This window comes from Mycteria americana, chromosome 16 (genome assembly GCF_035582795.1).
Source record: "Mycteria americana isolate JAX WOST 10 ecotype Jacksonville Zoo and Gardens chromosome 16, USCA_MyAme_1.0, whole genome shotgun sequence".
Classification (NCBI taxonomy): Eukaryota; Metazoa; Chordata; class Aves; order Ciconiiformes; family Ciconiidae; genus Mycteria; species Mycteria americana.
The window spans coordinates 13,617,330-13,636,253 of record NC_134380.1 but is presented as its reverse complement, the minus strand read 5'-3'; the positions used below and the strand labels follow the sequence as shown (position 1 = coordinate 13,636,253).

At 40.0% G+C, this 18,924-nt stretch overlaps 1 protein-coding gene across 5 annotated transcripts in view; it reads left to right on the top strand.

The window, feature by feature from the left end:
• RPTOR (regulatory associated protein of MTOR complex 1) overlaps positions 1-18,924 on the top strand; it is a 164,022-nt gene that overhangs the window by 10,287 nt on the left and 134,811 nt on the right. For all 5 annotated transcript variants that reach the window (XM_075518484.1, XM_075518480.1, XM_075518479.1 and 2 more), the window contains exons 2-3: positions 5,155-5,257; positions 8,496-8,578. In XM_075518484.1, coding sequence (XP_075374599.1) covers positions 5,155-5,257; positions 8,496-8,578 — 186 coding nt within the window. The remainder of the gene's footprint in view (positions 1-5,154; positions 5,258-8,495; positions 8,579-18,924) is intronic.

The following is an 18,924-nucleotide window of genomic DNA, read 5'->3' as shown; positions in this document are numbered from 1 at the left end:
TGCTGACTTAATCTTGTGTTTGTATTAACTCACAGAAGCAATTTTAACTTATTGGCATAAAACCAGTCAGGTTATAACGGTTGAGTGTTCATCTGTGTAATGTTTAAACAGAATTTTTTCAGCTTGAAAATTGCAGTGTAGAAATAAAATATTTATGGGTTTTAAAATGTCCATTCTGAAATGTTAGGTGAAGGTCTTACCACAAAATGCAGAATTTCTCGTAAATTGATTGACTGACTTTTTCTTGGTATTACTTGAGTTAGAAGATAAAACTCGTCTTAGCTGCTAACCCTGTTCTTGCTTAGCCTATAACAAATCTTAGTGACTGATGAAGTGGGGTGTCTCAGTTACCATCTGGACTGGAATTACTCTCAGGTATGCTACAATAGGATAGGTTGGGCTCCCTGTGATGATGGAACTTCAGGTTTTCAATCAAAACCATTCACATGAAGGTAATGTAATGTTTTTTGTAGCTGAAAATAACTGCAGAAATAGCACTAATTTTGGCTTAAGGTACCTACAGGTAACGTTACTCTCTCATCTGCAAATCTTTTTTGTCTCAAAATGAAATAAGAGGTGAATTAAAAATATTTTACAAGTTCTCTGTTCTTTAGTATAATATGTAAATTTACATGTCAAATGCTTTAATAAGCATCTTTTCTTCTGAATAGACACGGAACTACCTCTGTTCACTTACTCCCATTTCTGATGGATTTAGGGTTTGAATTCAATACTGTTACTTCTCAGGAGGAGCTTTTTGACTGAGTGGATTTTCCATTTAAGTATTGCAGGTTGTGACCCGGAGTTATTAAATCATTTTAAATTGGATGCAATGCAAAGTTGTGAATTGTATCCAATTTTCTTTTCTTTCTTTCTTTTTTTTTTTTTTTTTTACATACAAATTAAACTATATAGAGGAGTCCACAGTAAGAGCTTCTATGGTTTTGAACTTGAGCCTTTGCTGAGAAAGCATTTTGGATATTGGTTTTCCTAGAAGCTTGCCAAATATTCTTATGCTTCATTTTTTAATTCTAACAAAAGTCCATTGAAATGTATTCTGGTGGATATATTCTTGAAATATCAAAAAGAAAATTCCACTGTCTTAGTGACAGATGAGAATGTCCTAGTACTTCTTGTATTAAGAAGCTTTAAATATGCTACGAAGTTTCTGGTAGTACGTTCCAAACCAGTTTAGAAATGTGAAAAGCATTACTCGGTTTCTTGGGCTTGGGTTTTCTTTTGATCTGTAATGATTCAATGTCATAGATGGATGTTGAGTAGGAGTCAGGGGAGTATGAGAGCGCTGTAATTCTTACTGAAGATGTGCTCTTTATTAGCAGAACAAATAGTCATGAAGTATAATACTTTACGTCCTTTGCGGGGAGGTAGGCAGGGGGGAAATAACCGCATTTGTCTTTGGGATCAGTTAGACCGTTACTTTTCATTACCAGTTTGCTGTCTGTTTTCAAGGAGAAATGCTTATTTAAAACACAGAACTTGGGAATAGAAAATAAATATCAGCCTGTTCAGCATAAGTCACAGATCAGACATTACTAGTAAAATATTGAAAAATAAGTCAGTATTAGACCACAAATGGGAAACAATAAATAAATGAGACAGAAAGGATTGTTTGGCAGAATACTTTCTCTTGAAAGAATGATTTGTATGGTTTCCCTTCTAATAAGTTATTTTGTCCTGTAATTTTCTTTGTTTCCTTCTGGGTTTTTAGTGCCTCTTTGCTAGCGTGTGATTACTTCTGGGATGTTTGTGCTCTTGAACACCCTGCAGCACCGTGTTCTTTCTGGGGCTGCGTGGACTGGCTGTGGATGCAGCATGCTGAAAAGGTGGCCTTGTGCGCAGGTTGAAGCTCAGTCAGTGCAAGTAGTTCTGTAATGCTCAGATGTTTTGTGGTGGTGTGGAGGGGTTTTGTGGTTTTTATTTTTTCTTCCTTCTCCCAGATCGTGCTGCTGAGCACTAATATTCTCAACAAATGTGCATAGTTGGTACACAACACTTCTATGCTGCTTGAAATAGTAAAGGGCTACCTATTTAAGATCTTTTGTTAAATGTGATTCCTTTCTTATCTTTGCCTAGTACACAGATGGGTCAAGCTAAAAGTCGCAACAGGAACTGTGTGCCTCTTGCTGTCTTGAGCACATTCGATGGGTTTTGGGAAAGGGGAGGCAGGAAAAGGTGACACTAAATAATAGTCTTGAAAGGTGTTGCTTTCTAAATGAAATTCTTTCTTTATCTTTTGTTGTCTTCTCAAAAGGAGTAGAAAGGTTTCAAATTGCATGTTGTACTAAGTATTTATTGCAATATCGAATCGACATGATGTTTTCATTGGTGCAGTAGTCAATACTGTACATGAAATAGGTGAGCAGGAAGAAAGCCAGGTGCACTTGCTGTGGAAAAGTAAGGCACTGAAGTACTGGGTGCCAGACATCTGTGTTACTGGGTAGAAAGCATTTAAAAATCTGTCCCTTAGGTTTTAAGACTAAAGGAAACTATTTTCATCCATTGCCGCTTATGTACGGCAGCCTGCATCACGTATGAGCTAATCTGTTCACAGAGCCCAGTAACGGATGTCCTGGTAACTGGAGGTGCACGGAGCTTCCAGGTCGTTTCTGATCACTTAAAAATCAGGCCATTTTTATAACATACCAATTTTTCTACTGGATGAATTGAAAAATTTAAAATTTTGAAACTATTCTTCCTTTTACTAGTGCTGGGTATTATTTTGTTACCTTGAAAATCATAGAATTGTTTAGGTTGGAAAAGACCTTTAAGATCATCAAGTCTGACCGGTAACCCAGCACTGCCAAGTCCACTGCTACACCATGTCCCTCAGCACCACATCTACCCGGCTTTTAAATACCCCAGGGATGGTGACTCCACCACTTCCCTGGGCAGCCTCTGTTCCAGTGCTTGGCAACCCTTTTGGTGAGGAAATTTGTCCTAATATCTAATCTAAACCTCCCCGGCACAACTTGAGGCTGTTTCCTCACTGTATCTATTTCCTGAAAATAACTCCTAGTGTAGCAGTGTGCAGCTCTCCAGCTGGGGAAGAAGTCTTGTGTCCTTTTGTGGGGGTCACGGATTCTCCATGTGTGGTTTGGATTGGGAGGTAAATCAGTCAATACTTGGACGTTGAAGTAACTTTTTTAACTGGGTGCAGTTCTGGTGAACAATGTCATGTGTGCCTGTTACCTTTGTAAATACGTTGGGTTTTTGTGGCAGCTGTTGTAGGATGGTTTTTATTGGAGTTGTTATTGTAGTGAACCACCACCAGTGAGACCTTGGTGCTGGGCTCTGGAAAACCGGGGCAGCAGTTGCCCTGTCTGGAAGAAATTATTTTCTAAACAAAGCAAAAAATGAGAGGGAAGGGTAAGATGTGTGTGAGCAACATGAGAAGTGTCAACAATTGCTGGCACAATTTATTTTTGAGGATAGCGGTTTGGTGTTGATAAAATAAGTGAAGGAAAGCAAGGGGAAAAGAGAGATGAAAGCGAAAGGTAAGAGAAGCAGGTAGAGGGGGAGGAGGATGGAAAAGGCTTCCAGGGGGAGAGGAATGAATCGGGTTGGCTGTCAGCACAGACATCTGCTCTCCATCGGGAGCCCCCGGGTTTGGTTGCAGGCAGCCGAGTCGTGGTGGTGTTGCCTCAGGGCTGCCTGACTGCTCTCGGCTTTGGAGGACCAAGCTGCGTCTTGCAGCTGATCCTCATTTTGCCACTAACTATACTTTTACTGTGTATTATTATCTATTTTGGTGAAGTGCTTTTAGTGCATGTGTACTTAGTGCTAAACTTCAGCTGTGGACCTTTTCACCCGATCTATGTGCACTCCCTTGTGAAATGCTACTGAGGGAATCCCCATTAAGACTCTTGTTTTCATCTGTATTCTGGAAAGTGCTGCTTCCTCCTTGTTAACTCATGGGGATGAGTAACTCCTACATCATTGCAGGGTTTTGTTAGCAAGAACATAGTTTGGGATGGAGCCATTAACCAGAGTTCTTGCTAATTTTTTACTCCGGGTTGCCCATCATAGACATGGGAGTGAGCAGATGCTGAAGAAATTCTGTCCTGACGTAGAACCTGTCCCCCCCTCCTTGGTGTGAACAGTGTCTCTCTGCTCCAGTTTCCAGTTTCTTTATAAATTATACATTTGTGTGGCTCTAGCTTTTTCTGTAAGTGTGGGGTTTGGATTTTTTTTTTTTCTTTTTGCCTGCTGTTCTGAATTGTAATGAGCACCCTGGGGAAGTGGCAATGCGGGTGGCCTTGCTTCAGACAAGCAAGGGAGTGCTGAGCACCTGATGGAAGTACCGTAAGCCACCTTACTTCAATTGTTTGGTTTAGGTATTGGGATGAGGGAGTTTAGAAAAGAGCATAAAGATGTGAACCAATAATTTTCAAGCAGTATTTTTAACTGGCCATAGTGCTTAGTCATTGGTTTAATGCAGCTTTTTGGTAACAGGTAAGGTATCAATAAGTTTGGATTTTGTATGTTTGTGGTGCCCCTTGTGGCTACAGAAGCATGTCTAGATGTCAGTTCTACGGGGCTGATACTGGAGCAGCAGCTATAGGCAAGACCAGGAAGGGGAGCCAGGTGATGATTTGTCCTTAAATAAGAATATCCAGGATAACTAACACATGAAGAAAACAAAACAAAAAGAATAGACTAAATATTTTGTTATGGTTTGGTTGGTCACTTGGGAGTTCTTCCCTTGTAATACTTTTGGTTTTAATATTAGAGAGGACATATGATATTCTAATAATGATCAGGGATGCTGAATAGCATGTTCTTATGTTTTAGTAATGTATTTCAGTTGGACAATGACTAATTTAAGATAAGTAGCAGAAGTCCAGTGATATCCATTTCCATGCTCTATAGAAGAAGAATGGGCTCTGGAAATAATAATAATGATAGTAACATAAAATCTAAGTACTGTTCTATTTAAAAAAAAAAAAACCAAACAAAAAACAAAACCAAAACCAAAAAACCAGTCATGCCTTGCTTAAAATAGTCCGTGTTAAAGAGCAGATAACAAAGCTTTGTTGAAACCCTTCAAAGTTATAGTAGTGGGAAAATTTCAACACAAGTGAAAACTGATTTTGTTTCTACGCTAAGTAAGGATTTTATTGTCTGTCTTTGCAGATGAAGACTGTTAGTGTTGCCTTAGTTTTGTGCCTAAATGTCGGTGTGGACCCTCCTGATGTGGTGAAAACAACTCCCTGTGCCCGTCTGGAGTGTTGGATCGGTAAGTCTTGAGAAATTCCAAGCTCCAGCTAACTCTGAGTCTTATAAATACTGAGTTATAGCATATACAGTAATCTCAAAGTTGTGTGTTTCCTGGACTTAAAACTAGGGTGAACAAAAGGAAATCTGGCACCTGATTTCACTGTGTCTGTATGAGTTAATTAAGTGTCCAGCAGTAACTGCTGCCATAGGTCATCTCTCCTGCTTTATTCTGAGATGAGACAGCATGGAGAAAAAAAGCTGCTAATTAGCTACTTAGCTTTCTCTTAATTGTTGTAGATTTATAAATATCTAAGGAAATCTCTGAGCAGTAACATCTTTAGAGTACTGTGATCTCCAAAAGTTTAAAATTACCCTGCATCATACAATGGAGAAATAAGTTTTTGTAAAATGCATGGACTTTACTGCATGTTGAGGTGACTGCTCTGGGGCTATTTTAATTGGGATCATGAATTCAGATGACCCGGAATGATTCCCAAGGATGTCTTGCCAGCAATTCCAACACATGAGCTTGCTGCTTTGATGCAGTGTTGGACTAAATTCCTAGTTTTTTGTTAAGAAACAGAAAGTTCCCTTGGTTTTGGAGATCAAGTCTGATTATCAAGGTGAGACAAATCTGAAGTAATATTAGAAGGAAATGCCTTGTGTAAGAAAGCTTTCAAAGAGAGATTTGTTTTTTATCTAGGAATTGCAAATGTTCAGTCTTCAGCAAGTACCGTGCAGAGCACTATAATCCTAAACTCTGGGGCTTATGATAGGCTGCAGAAGCAAATTAATCATTGCACTAACTGAATTTCTTTAAAAACTTTCAGAATGTCTCATTTTCTAACCTTGCCTTACCTGCTCTATGAATCATAGTGTATCTTTTTTTTTTTTAACTTAAAAATGCTGATGACTTTAAAGCAGTTAAAAAGCCACGAGCATGCACTAACAAATACATCTGTTCAGTGGAGAGAACAGCTCTCATTTCTCATTGATACACGAGTAGAGAGCAAAGAGAATGAGGAGCGTTGCAGAGTCATTAAAATAAAGTTATTAGTGATCATCAACAAAGCAAATTTTGAATGCAGTTTTTAATTAAAAATTTTTAGTGTATGTATATACACACAAGTACTCATTTCCATTTCTAGCCAACTTTAAATTTCTGAAAAAGGTAATTGCAAAAATATCCGCTGTGTTTTTTCCTTCTATACAACAGTCTCAAGAGAAGCTAATGGTGTGTATTGTGGAAACATAATGTCTTTGCCAGATGTGCAAGAAAGCGTGGAAAAAATTTTGGTGCAATTGCTGCTATTTACAACTGAGCTGAGATCACCAGCTTGTGACCTCTGGCAACAAATGGCCATCGCAGTCTCAGACAAGAGCTGGTTGCAGTTCTCGCTGTACTTTCTAGATGCACCCTTAGAACACCTGAAGTGTTTTGTTTTTCTCCAGAATTAAGCCTTAGCTGACATCTGTGCTACAGAGTCAACCTGGCACCATTTAAGGCACAGAGAGCTTCATGCCGCAATTATACCGAAGGTATCTTGGCCTATGTATCTTCAGGCCTTCGCTGCCCTTATATATACACTCAACAAGGGAGGCTGAAAGCCCATGTAATGACTGTGGCGGCATGAGCTATATTTAGGAAAATAATTTGTTTCCATTGTTTGGCTCTTGGAATGGCACCAGTGTACTTTATTTTCATATAAAGGGTATTGTTAATAATGCTAATTACTCCGAAGGCACTCCAGAGTCCACAAACTACATTGCTCTGCTGTCAAAGCGCATGTGAAGTATTTTAAATTTATTTTTCTGAAGTTCAGTTTGGTCCTTTTGAAGGACTCAAAACCAAAAAAACCCCTGATGTGTTTATGCTATTTTTTTGTTTCCTTTTTTTAATTTGAGCAGTAGCTAATGGCATATTAACTAACAAAAGATGTTATGAGGCAGTGTGAATACTTTTGGGGGAATACTGTTCAACATCTCAAGGGTGTCTGCTTGAGACTCGCCTTAAGTAGCACAGGGACTACTGCAGTTCAGAGCAGCAAAGACCTTCTGAAAGGTGCGTGGGCGAGGGCTGAAGCGCAGGGTGCGCAGTGGGGAGCGGGTGCCCGTTCCGTCCTGGAGACGGCTCTGGCGAGGCTGCTGGAGCAACAGCCGCAGCTGAGCCAAAGGAAGTAGGCAGGCTTCTTGAGGTCTGAGCGGACAATTTGCTACTGTTTGTGTCTGTTTTGGAAAGGTGTAACTGGTATGCTCACATTACCTTAAATCTTTCTATGAAAGTATACTAAAATTTAAATAAGATCCTACCTTGTATTCATTTCAGAAAAATAACTCATAAAATCCTGCTTTCATCCTACTTCATTATATTTTGTTTCTAACAGTACAAGTTAGAATATTTGTAAAGATTAAAAAAAAAAAACTTCATTGATTTGGTTAAATGCTTTTAAAATAATTTATATTAAATTGCAAAATATTAGCTTCTAGTTTTTTTGAAACTTGTTAATAGTGTCAATTACATAGCCGTGGTTTTTTGAATAAAGCTTGTAAGCTGAAATTGTATCGGTATGTATGGATGGTGGTAATTATCTAGTGATAAGATTAACTTCTTAAAAATTACAAGTGGCGTATGATCTCTGAAGCAGTGAGCAATGGAAGTAAATGAAGCAGGATTTTGCATTCATCAAGAAAAAATGTTTATCATCAAATATTTAACCCATTTAAATTCTTGTCATTATTTACTACAGAAACCTTTTTTCAGTATTAAAAGAAACAAATGTTATGCCTCTCCTATCTTTCAAAACAAAATTGTATTTATTACCTTAGCAAGAGTAATCTTTTTCCAAATTTGACAGTCTTTAATGGTTTTTAATTTGTACTTGAGTGAAGAATTTGGGGATAACTTTTGGGTATTGCACCCAAGTAAATTCCATGGAGAATGTAATGTTTATGAATTTGAAATTGAATGCATGAAGGGAACCTGCATTAAAACATCATTAAACGATCTTTCTTGCAAGCAGAACACTGGAGAGCGCAAGTGCAGAGAGCTTTTGGCTTCTTTGTTCTGCAAAGGGGGGTGGTCTTCGTGCTTTGATGTAGACTTTGGTCTCCCAGGTTGTAGATCTGGATTTCACAGAAACATAATGTGGAGTAGCTAAAGGTTTAAATGCACATTGAATTGGAAATAATTTCTGCTTCTTGCCAAGCTGAGTCATTCAGTTGTGGTCAAAAATACTCATTTGTATTATATTTCCTAGATCCTCTGTCAATGGGTCCTCAAAAAGCTCTGGAAACCATTGGTGCAAACTTACAGAAGCAGTATGAAAACTGGCAGCCAAGAGTAAGTATTCCTTGGGCTTCCCCTCTGCAGCTATAGACGTGATACTCCTTCGCGCTAACATTCAACGGAGGCTGAAAACTGAGATACGTGTCTGTTAGGCAGCATGGTGGTCTTGTAGCATTTGTTGCTTCCTTCATCCATCAGTATGAATAAACTCTTGCAAGCTGTCAAACTTTGGATCTTTCTAGCTGATGCCCCTCTTGGCTAGCGCTTTCTTTGATCATGTCTGGGGTATTTGTTTAAAGTACTAAGCCCTACAGTGACTTTTTTTTTTATTTAGCTTCCTCTGACTTTATTGGATTTTTGAGATGTTGTGAAGTTTTTCACTCTGAGTTTATAGTTTCTTCTGTTGTAAAAATGTATTTGGCCTCAGCTGGTTCAAAACTATGTGTCCCAGCAGTCATCAGTACTGGTTTTATCCTTTGGAACAAATGAATGCTGTACAGTTAGTAGCTGAGGAAGGCTTTTGGTTTTGTTGTAAAACATGATTTCAGAGCTTTGGTAACTGCTAGTTCTAATTTGAGTATAATGCATGTATACGTTTTTGAAAAGGAATGTTTTGGATAGCAGTAACACAAAGCAGGAGTTAAAGAAACACGCAAGCAACTGGCTATTTATTTTCTATTTTGTAACATCTCACTCTATCACATTTGGGAAGTGTTTTGCTTCTGGGTATTTCAGTGTCCATAGTTTCATGTGTCTCAGTAAATAATCTACAGAAAGATCTGAAGAATGAAATTTGAAGTCTGCAGCATTTTCCAAATGGATACAAAACCCAAACTAGAATCATCTTCACTGTTAATGTTCCCCAGTGTGTTCATGTCCTTATCTGTATGCTCCAGGCAGTTTGGGTCAAAATATTCCTCTTCAAAGTACCTGGACTATTGACTACTAAATCATAAATTTATCATTATAGGCATGCAATGTGTAACCCAAACAGAAATAGTAACTTCAGTGAATGAACCTACCTGTAGATTTGCTTTAACTTTTTTTTTTCCCTTATGATGTGGTGTGCATACTAACCCGGTCTTCATTTTTTGAGGAGACATTGTTTCTTCTCTTCCTTTTAGATTGTCTTCAGTAGTAATAATAATGTGCGTTTTTGTCAGCACCAGGACTTTATTTTCTGCTTCTAACGTTGCTCACTACCTTATTTAATGTATAAATAATCTACTGAGTGTCTCTGTAATGTCTGTTGGTATATAGTTTAAGAGTGTGGTCTGCAATTGGAACAGTTACTGGTATTCTCCTGTCTTCTGTATAGCACGACTGGTTGAGAAGGCCTTACTGTTAGCAGCGCCCTTGGGTATTTTTGATCATTCTTTCTGTTGAAACTGTGATGGGTTACATTCATTTACTTGTTTCTTTATAATTTATAAAGTCAATAAAGGTAGATGGCCACTGCCTATGTTTTGTTTGGGTCTGGAACCTAGAAGCTCTGAATGTCCTGGTTCCTACAGGGAGATAGAGAACTTGGGGTTTTGGGGTTTTATTCCCCCAAGTCTTCCATTCCTTCATGAGGGACTAACACCTTTAGATAAGTGGCTTGGAGATTATCTTTGCAGTAGTAAATATAAACTTTTCTTTTGCCAGACACTGCTGAGAATATTTTTCACCGAAAAAAGGGTTGTTGGCATGTGTGTTGTGAAAGGCAGCTGGTGAAGTAGTTTGTTGTATGCGTTCAGAGTCTCTCCTCTTTCTAACTCAAACTTGATGGAAATAATAATATATTCAGAGCTATTTGATTGTAAATACAGCTTGTACCAGTTCTTTACCTCTTGCCTTTGATACTTCCCTGCCCCCTTATTCAGGGTTGACTGACTAGAGCTGAGTTTATAATTCAGTAAAAGCTGAATGTACTACCTGAAGGAGACGTACTGTTTTCAGTGGTGAAACGTTTATGTTACTAAATCTATGGGTAATTGTCTGTGGGTATCCTTTTTTCTGAAGTGTTTTCTAAGTATGTTTATATAAGAAGGACTTGTCTTGAAGCATATATGGTATATATTTAAGACAAGAGAATTTACTTTTGTGGTTTTCCTCTTGGTACATTGACAATCTTTTTCATCTCCCTCTAGCAGCCCAAGAATTTGGCAGAGAATTCAAATAGTGTCTGAAATCAAATAGGAGAGTAAAACATTTTGATGCAAAGGTCAAAACAACTCTTTTTCTCCCCTCTTTAATAACAGAGTCCATATTACTGAGGAATGAGGGACAGGCGTCTAGGAGCAGCAGGCACCCTGTGTGAGCCGACCTCACGCTGCCTTGTAGAGTTTGCACAAAACATGAGGCAATTACTGAGCTCAGATGTTTGTGCGCAAGGTGCCTGGTTCTTAACAGTAAATCACAGGCCTTTGAAACATTGCAAAGCTAAACACGTACCGTTTTATTGCACTCTACAGGGCTCTTGAGTTTTCTGCAGTAATAAAGAGAAGTTGACGTGCCATCTGCAATAAAACAATAGGAACATTATTGAATTTCCTAGACTTTTCGTATAAATACTAATACATCTAGTTTTGGCTATTTCTCAGTGTTTTGGAATGGTTGAAGAATTGATGGAAGGAAGGCAATTTGGGGAAAACTAGGCAGTCTGAAAAAAAGACCGAATCATTAAAATCTGCTGAAATAGCCAATATTACTGGGCCGTCAGTGTCGGTCCTTACGCTGGGAAATGCCCGTCATCAGTATCTTGCTGTGAATGCAGTAACAGTGCTAACTACTGGTAAAGGGATCATGTCAGTAATAAACTCTGTGTGGAAAGTCCTGTGACACTGCTACCAGTGCAGTCCTTGTCTGCTTATAATTGTGGGATGTTGTTCAAATACACACCCGTTTTTGTTAAATAAAAATAGCTTAGGTGAAAGAGCTTTAAAAGGGGTAAGCGTGAAAATTCTTTGTTTCTGGAAGCTCCCAGGCTGCACAGCTGATGCATATTTCCTTTCGGGTCTTACTGAACCCCTTTCTAAAGAATTTATCAGCTTGCCATTGCTGGAAGTATTTGTTCTGATTAAATTTAAGACTTTGCTTTATTGTTGTGTAGCTACATAAATTTGTGTGCTGCGGGAGTAAAAAACACTTCAGCCGTTTTTTCATTTGCAAAATACTGCAGTTAAACAATATTCAGTCATTTCATTGCAATTCTCGAATGAAAATTTTACTGGGGGAAGAGAGTAGGAGATGACAAAGCTTTGTCTTTATAAAGGATTTTCTGAACAAGTAAGAGTTCTTGCAATTCAGTGCAAAGATAATTTAGGGGCTAGTGAAAAAGTGGAAAGAAAAAGACAGCTCTTCTCTAGTATTACCTTGGGTCATGGGTTTTGAATATCACTGGGAGTGGAAGGGGTTAAAGCTGAGGGTAATCTGGAAAGCAGGCTCAATTACAGGGGTTAAAAGCGGTTGCTTAAGCAGCTGAGAATGAAAGGAGAAAAAGGTAGTGAAAGTTAAGAGCCCAGGACCCCATAACGCCCAGCCTGACTGGAGGGGGAAACCTCCCGGTGACTGCTCTTCTGGGGTTTGGGGCATCTGCAGCCTGCTGGATCAGGGAGCGGCTGGTGCAGCGGGGCAGAACTGGGGCTTGCTGGTTACAGGACCTGGATTAAAGAGTTTGGCAGGCAGTGTCAGGAGAACACCATGAAAAAAGGAGAGCCTTTAGCACATTATATCGCTTTTATTGCCCAAAATAAAATACTTCAGATTTCTCTTGGAGATTCTTCGCATGCTCTGTATTTAAAATATTTAGATAAGAAATTGATGACATTGAAATGGTGTTTCTCTCCTTCTGGTCTTCATTTATTACCCTCTGCAGAATACTGCCTGTGTTAGGTGCAACGTTGTAGTAAGTGACCAGCGAGAGCACTCGTTGCCTTGTGCTGGCAGTAAGTAGCAAATATTTTCCCTGTTGTTGAGATGCAAATTTAGTTTTCTTGGCAGCATTGCATGTTATGCCATTCAAAAGGCAGGAACTTTCTTTTGTTTAGAAGTCAACAGACTTTGTTTGAAAATAGGAATAATAGACTGCGAATTCTGAGTGCTGCTGCAGTGAGATGGTTTATGGAGATGCAGTAGCTAGTGAGGATTTTTATGAGCAGAAGTTACTGTTACTTAAGTCCCAGTTTACATCCATTTATCAGCAGAGCCTGGGACTTGGGTTCTTTGCTGTAACATTCGGCAGAGCTGGAGCAGAGGGATTAGTGGAGAGGATGAAGGTGTTACTTGGCTTTCTGCTGCTCCTCTGCACAGCACGCTGGTCCTCTTCTTGTGGACTGGTTTGAGAGAGCATGTTTTTCTGCATCCTTTCGCCTGGAGTTCTCTGAACTGGGCTACAGTACTTAAAAAGCACCAGTTACCGTGTGTGAAATGATCATGGTGTGCAGTGTTGTACAGAATGCTACGAGATGAGGTCGATCTGTGATAGCTGGCTTCGTTCTTAGGGTGCCAGACTTCCCCCCCCCCCCCCCCCCGTAATGGACATCTCATTACTTGGCTTCTAGCCTTCCCTAGACAATAAAGTTTCCTGCGTTTCCACTCCTGTGTATATGCCTTTGAGAATGGGGCTGTGTAGCCAAAGGCAGAACTGTAGGTTGAATGATGCACAGTTTGCATAATTCAAGATCTGGTGTGAAGTAGTCTGGAGCATATGCTTATTAAATTTGCATGAAACTACAGATTTTTTTTTTTTTTTTTCCTTTTTGTTGGCTATGGCTTTTGACCATTTTCTTTCTTTAACTCTAAACTGACCAGAAAATTCACATTTTTCTTCCTTTTTCTCATCTTGCTCAATAATTTTGTCGCTTCTGTTGTGATTTCTACTGGTCCAAATGACTCCCAATGGCACTCCTGTACCAGGTGCTTTTTGCAGTACTGTTCTTCATTCTCTGACAGAAACTTTCCCAGTGCTGCCACTGGAAGGTCAAAACCTGCTGTTCATAACTCTTCCTGAATAGAGGTGAGGTTAAGAAAGCTGCCTCAGAGACACTTACATTCCTACATTGCTTATGAAGTGCATTCTTATCGCTGGAGGAGCGAGACCTTGTCTCAGTGAAAATTAATGTTTTAAGTTTTTTAAAATCTTCCTTTTCCTGAGAGTTTGTGCCATGTGGTCTTTGCACAGCTAGCTGTGAGACCACTGAAAAACAGATGTTTGTATCTCCCTTGGGTGTGGTTTGGTAAGGCTTCCTTTTTTTTTTTCCTTTTAATTGCACTCTTGCAGCACACAGGAGCACATGGAGGAGGGTTTGGTTGAGCCAGGTACTGTACAGATGAAATGGAAACCACTGCTGCACAGCTCGCAGTCTGAAATAAGACTGATGCAAACAAATGGGAGAGTACAAAGAGACAGTAAAATAACAGCAGTCAATGTGACAGGGTCTTAGCGTAACAGAAGCCTGACTCTAAATGTGCTGGTAGATGTTAGTTACAGCACGGTACAATATAGAAATAAGAAGCAATCGGTTATAGGGGAGTTTTGAAAGTGCAACCACCAGGTGGAAGAGAATATACTGAGGGCAATAGGTTTGGAACAGACCAGAGTATAGGGTTGTAGGTAAATTTGATTACTGAAAGAAATAAGGTTTGGAAGGTGCAAAGAGGAGGAGCAATGGTAGAGCTGGAGGAGAGGATATCTAGAGGGTAATCACAAACAACACGTTCTTTGAGCTGAAGCAATATGTAATTGGCACGTCACGGGATCTGTCAAAGAACCTTGACAGCCTTGGTACCAAGCAAAGCCGAGGGCTGGAGTGGAACTGTTATCCTTTCAAGCTGGACTGTTACAGAAAATAAAGCTTTAGTTATGGTACACAAGAGTTGAGGACCATGGATGGGTTAGAACAAAAGGAAAGTTGTGTTCTCTGCTATATTTAAGGTAGACTTTGGTCTGATGTCTTATTTTGATGTGTACGGAGGTTTCAGGGGAGGGGGAAGGAGCTCTGGAGACCCTTGTAGCAATTTGAATATTTGTTGTCCATTGAAGCCAGTTGCAGTGGCACAATATTCAAGTGTTTGTGTCTTTAAACAAGCCATCTCGCCGCTGAAGAGAGCGAGTGTTGGGCCCTGGTCTTCGAGAGACTGGGAAATGAGCCAGCGAAGGTGCAGCGGTGCGAAGCACTCTGAGCTGTTCTGAGGTCCTACAGAACTGTTGTAGTGGGATCTTGCTTTTGTATCGAGACCTTTGCTTCAAGTTGAAGGTCAGTTCTTCTATGGAATTTGGGATTTTTTACATCCTCTGGTAAGTAACTTAATGGAGCATGAGAGGTTTGTGCCGCCCTGTAAGATTTAACCACAGCAAGGTCTGTAATTTGTCATCTGTGCAACGTCTGTTTCCCCTGTGCTCCCTCCTGTCCTTTCAGGCCAGTAGCTCTAGGGCTTCCCTACCTCCCCTTGCGATAACCAACACCAGCAAAGCCAAAGAGCTTTAAACATTACATCCCAAAGAATTTTTTTCCCCTTACCCACCTGCCTAAATAAAACAAAGTCAATTACAGTATTGATTTTTCTAATTCAAGTGCTACATTGTTGTCTCCCTTTTTTTTTCTTTCCACTTCCTCTGTTTTTGCTAAGGCAGTCATCTTCACTGTTTTGATTGTCTAATGGAATTAGCTGTGAGTATTTCATTATGGCTCTGCCTGAATGGACATCACTGGAGTGAAGGAGAACTGTGAGCTATGAAGGGGGATGAAAATCCCAGATGGGGGAAGGACTAGAGAGATCTAGAAGGCAAGATTAAATAAACTTTTAGAAAGCCTTTGGGAAGGGTGACTTGAGAGAGATCTAGAAGGCAAGATTAAATAAACTTTTAGAAAGCCTTTGGGAAGGGTGACTTGAAAGCAAATACTCGCATTTGAGAATGCCTGCATTTGTAGCATCCCTAGTCACTGAGGATGGTGTGTTAATGACGGTGTGGGCACTGTCACACAGCAGTTCCGCTTCTCTTCCTTATGCAGTTCTCTTCTTGATGCTCCATTACTTACATTAGTGTCACTTATTAAGAGACAGGCAGTTACATATCTGAACTCATTAGTCTGGCAGATCTAGGCATGTCTTAGGTCTTTCCAGCCCATTTAATTTACATGGTTGTACCTATTTTTCCACTCAGTTCAAAGAGGTGACATAATCAAGGAGGAGCGACTGCAGCAATCTCTTATTGAAGTGGGCCCAGGGGAACTGAGAAACTTAGTACTAATCCCAAATAGGCATGCCTGTTCCTTTTATGTACAGCATTAATAGAAATGTTAGTTAGTTAAACTATGGCTACATATTATCTTCTCCCCCAAGTTCTTGATGCCAGGTTGAGACTCTCAGCAGTATGTATGTCCCATTGTGCTTAACTATGCAGGTTTTAAATAAAAGGTTTTCCTTTTTTCTAATGCAGTATCATATGGCATGTGATGCCTCTTGCAGCTTGCATCCACCAGTGAGTGATGGTCTCTGAGGAGACATCTCATACAACATGGCTAGATTATACTTTTTGTGGCAAGCCTTCAAGGAAACAGTGATGCTTTTCTGATCAAATGAGGCTGCTTCTTTCTCTCTGCTAGTCTGCTTCCCAACAGTTTTCTCTTAATTTCAAAGGAAGTACAGCCAAGACACTTGAAACAGATAATTTAAAGCCTCTACCTTTTTGTGCGTGTTTTCTGTTGTTGATGCTGTTGTTTCCCTCATTAGGTATCTCTGGGCTTTGATACAGTTTCTGAGGTTTCATTGCTTGCATTGCTTCCTTCTGCCTAATTAATTGGTAAAGTGCCTGCTGCACATCAGAGGTTGAGCAGTTCCTAAAGAGTAACTAGTTAAGCATGAAAACTAATTGAACACATGACCTAATTATTGGTCTCTCTGTGAGTCATACTTTTCCTTTATTTCTGTGGGGTTTTTCTTTTAAAACAACAGTAAATACTAATTGCTCCTGCAAAAGAAATACTGTAGAATTCCAAAGGGGAAAATGTAAAATGGAAAAACTTGTACTTGGTCTCCCTACTCTGCAGATGTAGGAACTTGTAACAAAAAATGAAGAAGGAAAAAAAAAGTACTGTGACCTTGTTTAAGAAAACCAGGTTTTCCTCAGAGGACTATGTTTGTTGTTTTTTATTTCCCAACAGCCTCTTGAATTTGGCAGCTATTTCAGGCTCTGCAAAATTTTGCTGTATCAATCCTTTGCTGTCTTGTTAAAGATCAACTGTCTTCAGCATAAACCAGCATTTTTGTCCAGGGAAAAAAAAAAGTCTGTCATACAAGAGGGGTCAACAAGTGTAATTGCCAAAACCAGTTATTCATGTTCTCATTCCGTCTGAAAAATTGTCATGGTACCATTCTGAGCTTGACTGTTAGCCATGTGCTGTTTTCACAAAATATCTCTCTAGAAGAACTGGTAGTTTAGCCAGAAAAGCACAAATTTTAAGTATGGTAAATGATGAAAGCCACTTTTTAATGTCTTGTGAATATGGAGAAAATTAGGGCAAATTAAGCAGTATCTGACTTAGTAGTCAGATTAAAAGTAGTTTTCCTTTTGGTAGTTCTCCGAGAGTGGTCTGCAGCCCAGCCGTCCACTCATCCACAGCATAGCTCGGCAGGGGAGAACACAAGACCAGGGTCTCAGTTTAAACCATCAACAAGGATGCATTGCGTTGAAGCTACCTCTTTTGTGCTGCAAAATCTGAACTGGGCCACCTATTTTCTTCTGCACTCGGGGCACTAAGCATCGGGAGGCAGTCACGATGAACGACTGTGGAGGTTTTAGCATCTTAAACCACTGCATAGGTTCCCTGGAGTTCTGTAGCCTGAATTGTAGCAGTGTATCTGTAGGCACTGCTGATGTGACTGCCTTCACACGGGAGTACCTGTACCACCTGTACACAAAAAATCTCCTATAGCAATGATAACTAAAGGATTTGGGAGTAAGCTGTACAAGTGGAAAGCTCCCTACTGCAGTTCTGGGGCTCAGGCTAGGTAGAATGCATGTTTTAGTTCTTTTGATAGTGAGGAAAAAAAAATCTGATAAATCTTTAACACACTACTAAAAATAAAGTGGAAACCGTGAAATTGCAGCAGTAATGTACTTAATACTGATTTCTCTGAGATTCTCGTGGAGAAATGAGGCACAAAAAGGGAAAAATAGTTACAGGCATGAACTGATGTGAAGGAAGCATGTTCAGAAGCTGTGAAGACAAGGAAGTGGCATTAAGCTGTTCTGTGAACTGAACTGTTCATGCATTGCAGATCAGCAGTGATCTGGCATTCTGGAACTAAGTCAACAAACTTGCAAAATCAGTTCAGTGGGAAAATCCTCTGGGTCTTGCCATCTTGCTGAAAGCCTCGAACACTGCAGGCAGGAGTGACCTTGAATGAAGGAGATGGGGCAAAGGGGAAGCTATTGCCGAAGTCTACAAAGATGTTTGAACCACAACAGAAAGGATGTTTAACTTGTAAGCAAACAAAATTTCTTCCCATTTTATTAGACAAGTGATGCAGTGATGTGACTGTTTAGGTTAGTGTATCTCTCTGAGAAGTGGCAGTCTTCAAAATCAGTAAACTGCTCAAGCAGCTGCTGGACGATGATGCCCGCCTCAGCTGTGCTCTCTCTGGGAAGCAGACCTGCATTGCTGCAGGACAGAGGCTCCAGAACACCCCACCACTATGTCTGCGCATTTTAAACGGCTCCCCTTGAAAGTGCAAAGAGCGACCTGGTAAAATCTCCCAGATGCACATTCGGTAAGGCCTGCTGCCAGGGAGCTGTTAAGGGCATAAGGTCACCAAGAACCAGATTCTTCTTTTACCTACCGCCTTCCCCTCCCTTACACACTTCACCATTTGCAGAAGCAATGGGCTCCCCTTGCCAAGGTGGAACTTCCTGAGACTGCCTCTGAAATGCTTTTCCTTTGCTTTATCGCCCAGCATCTGAGCTCCTGTTAATTTTGAAATCCTCTGTTTGAATGCAATCGTTCAGTGACCATGCTTTCTCTTGCTTTGCTTTCTGTAGTCTTCTGACAGTAAGATCCATTCATGTTTTATACTTCATCTCTGCTTTGTTTTGTATTTTGTCATCAAAATGAGGAAAGAGTTGGCAGACAAGCAAGATTTTTGTTTTCTAGGGTATTTTCATATGACCATTGTACTGTTAATGTCAGTTTGTCCTAAGATGTGAAGAAAGACCTGATATTAGAAAGGCTTCTGGAAAGAGATAAGCAGCTCTGCCTGCTCAAATCTGATTAACGTTTTTCTGTAATTACCACCCAGCCTCTGTGTGACCTATTTAAAAATACCTTGTCTTTGTGTTCCATGGAGAGTAGTGAATCGCTGGCGATTAGCAACAGGGAGGAGCCTTCTGCAGATCCACTTGCAGCGACCCTGGTGCT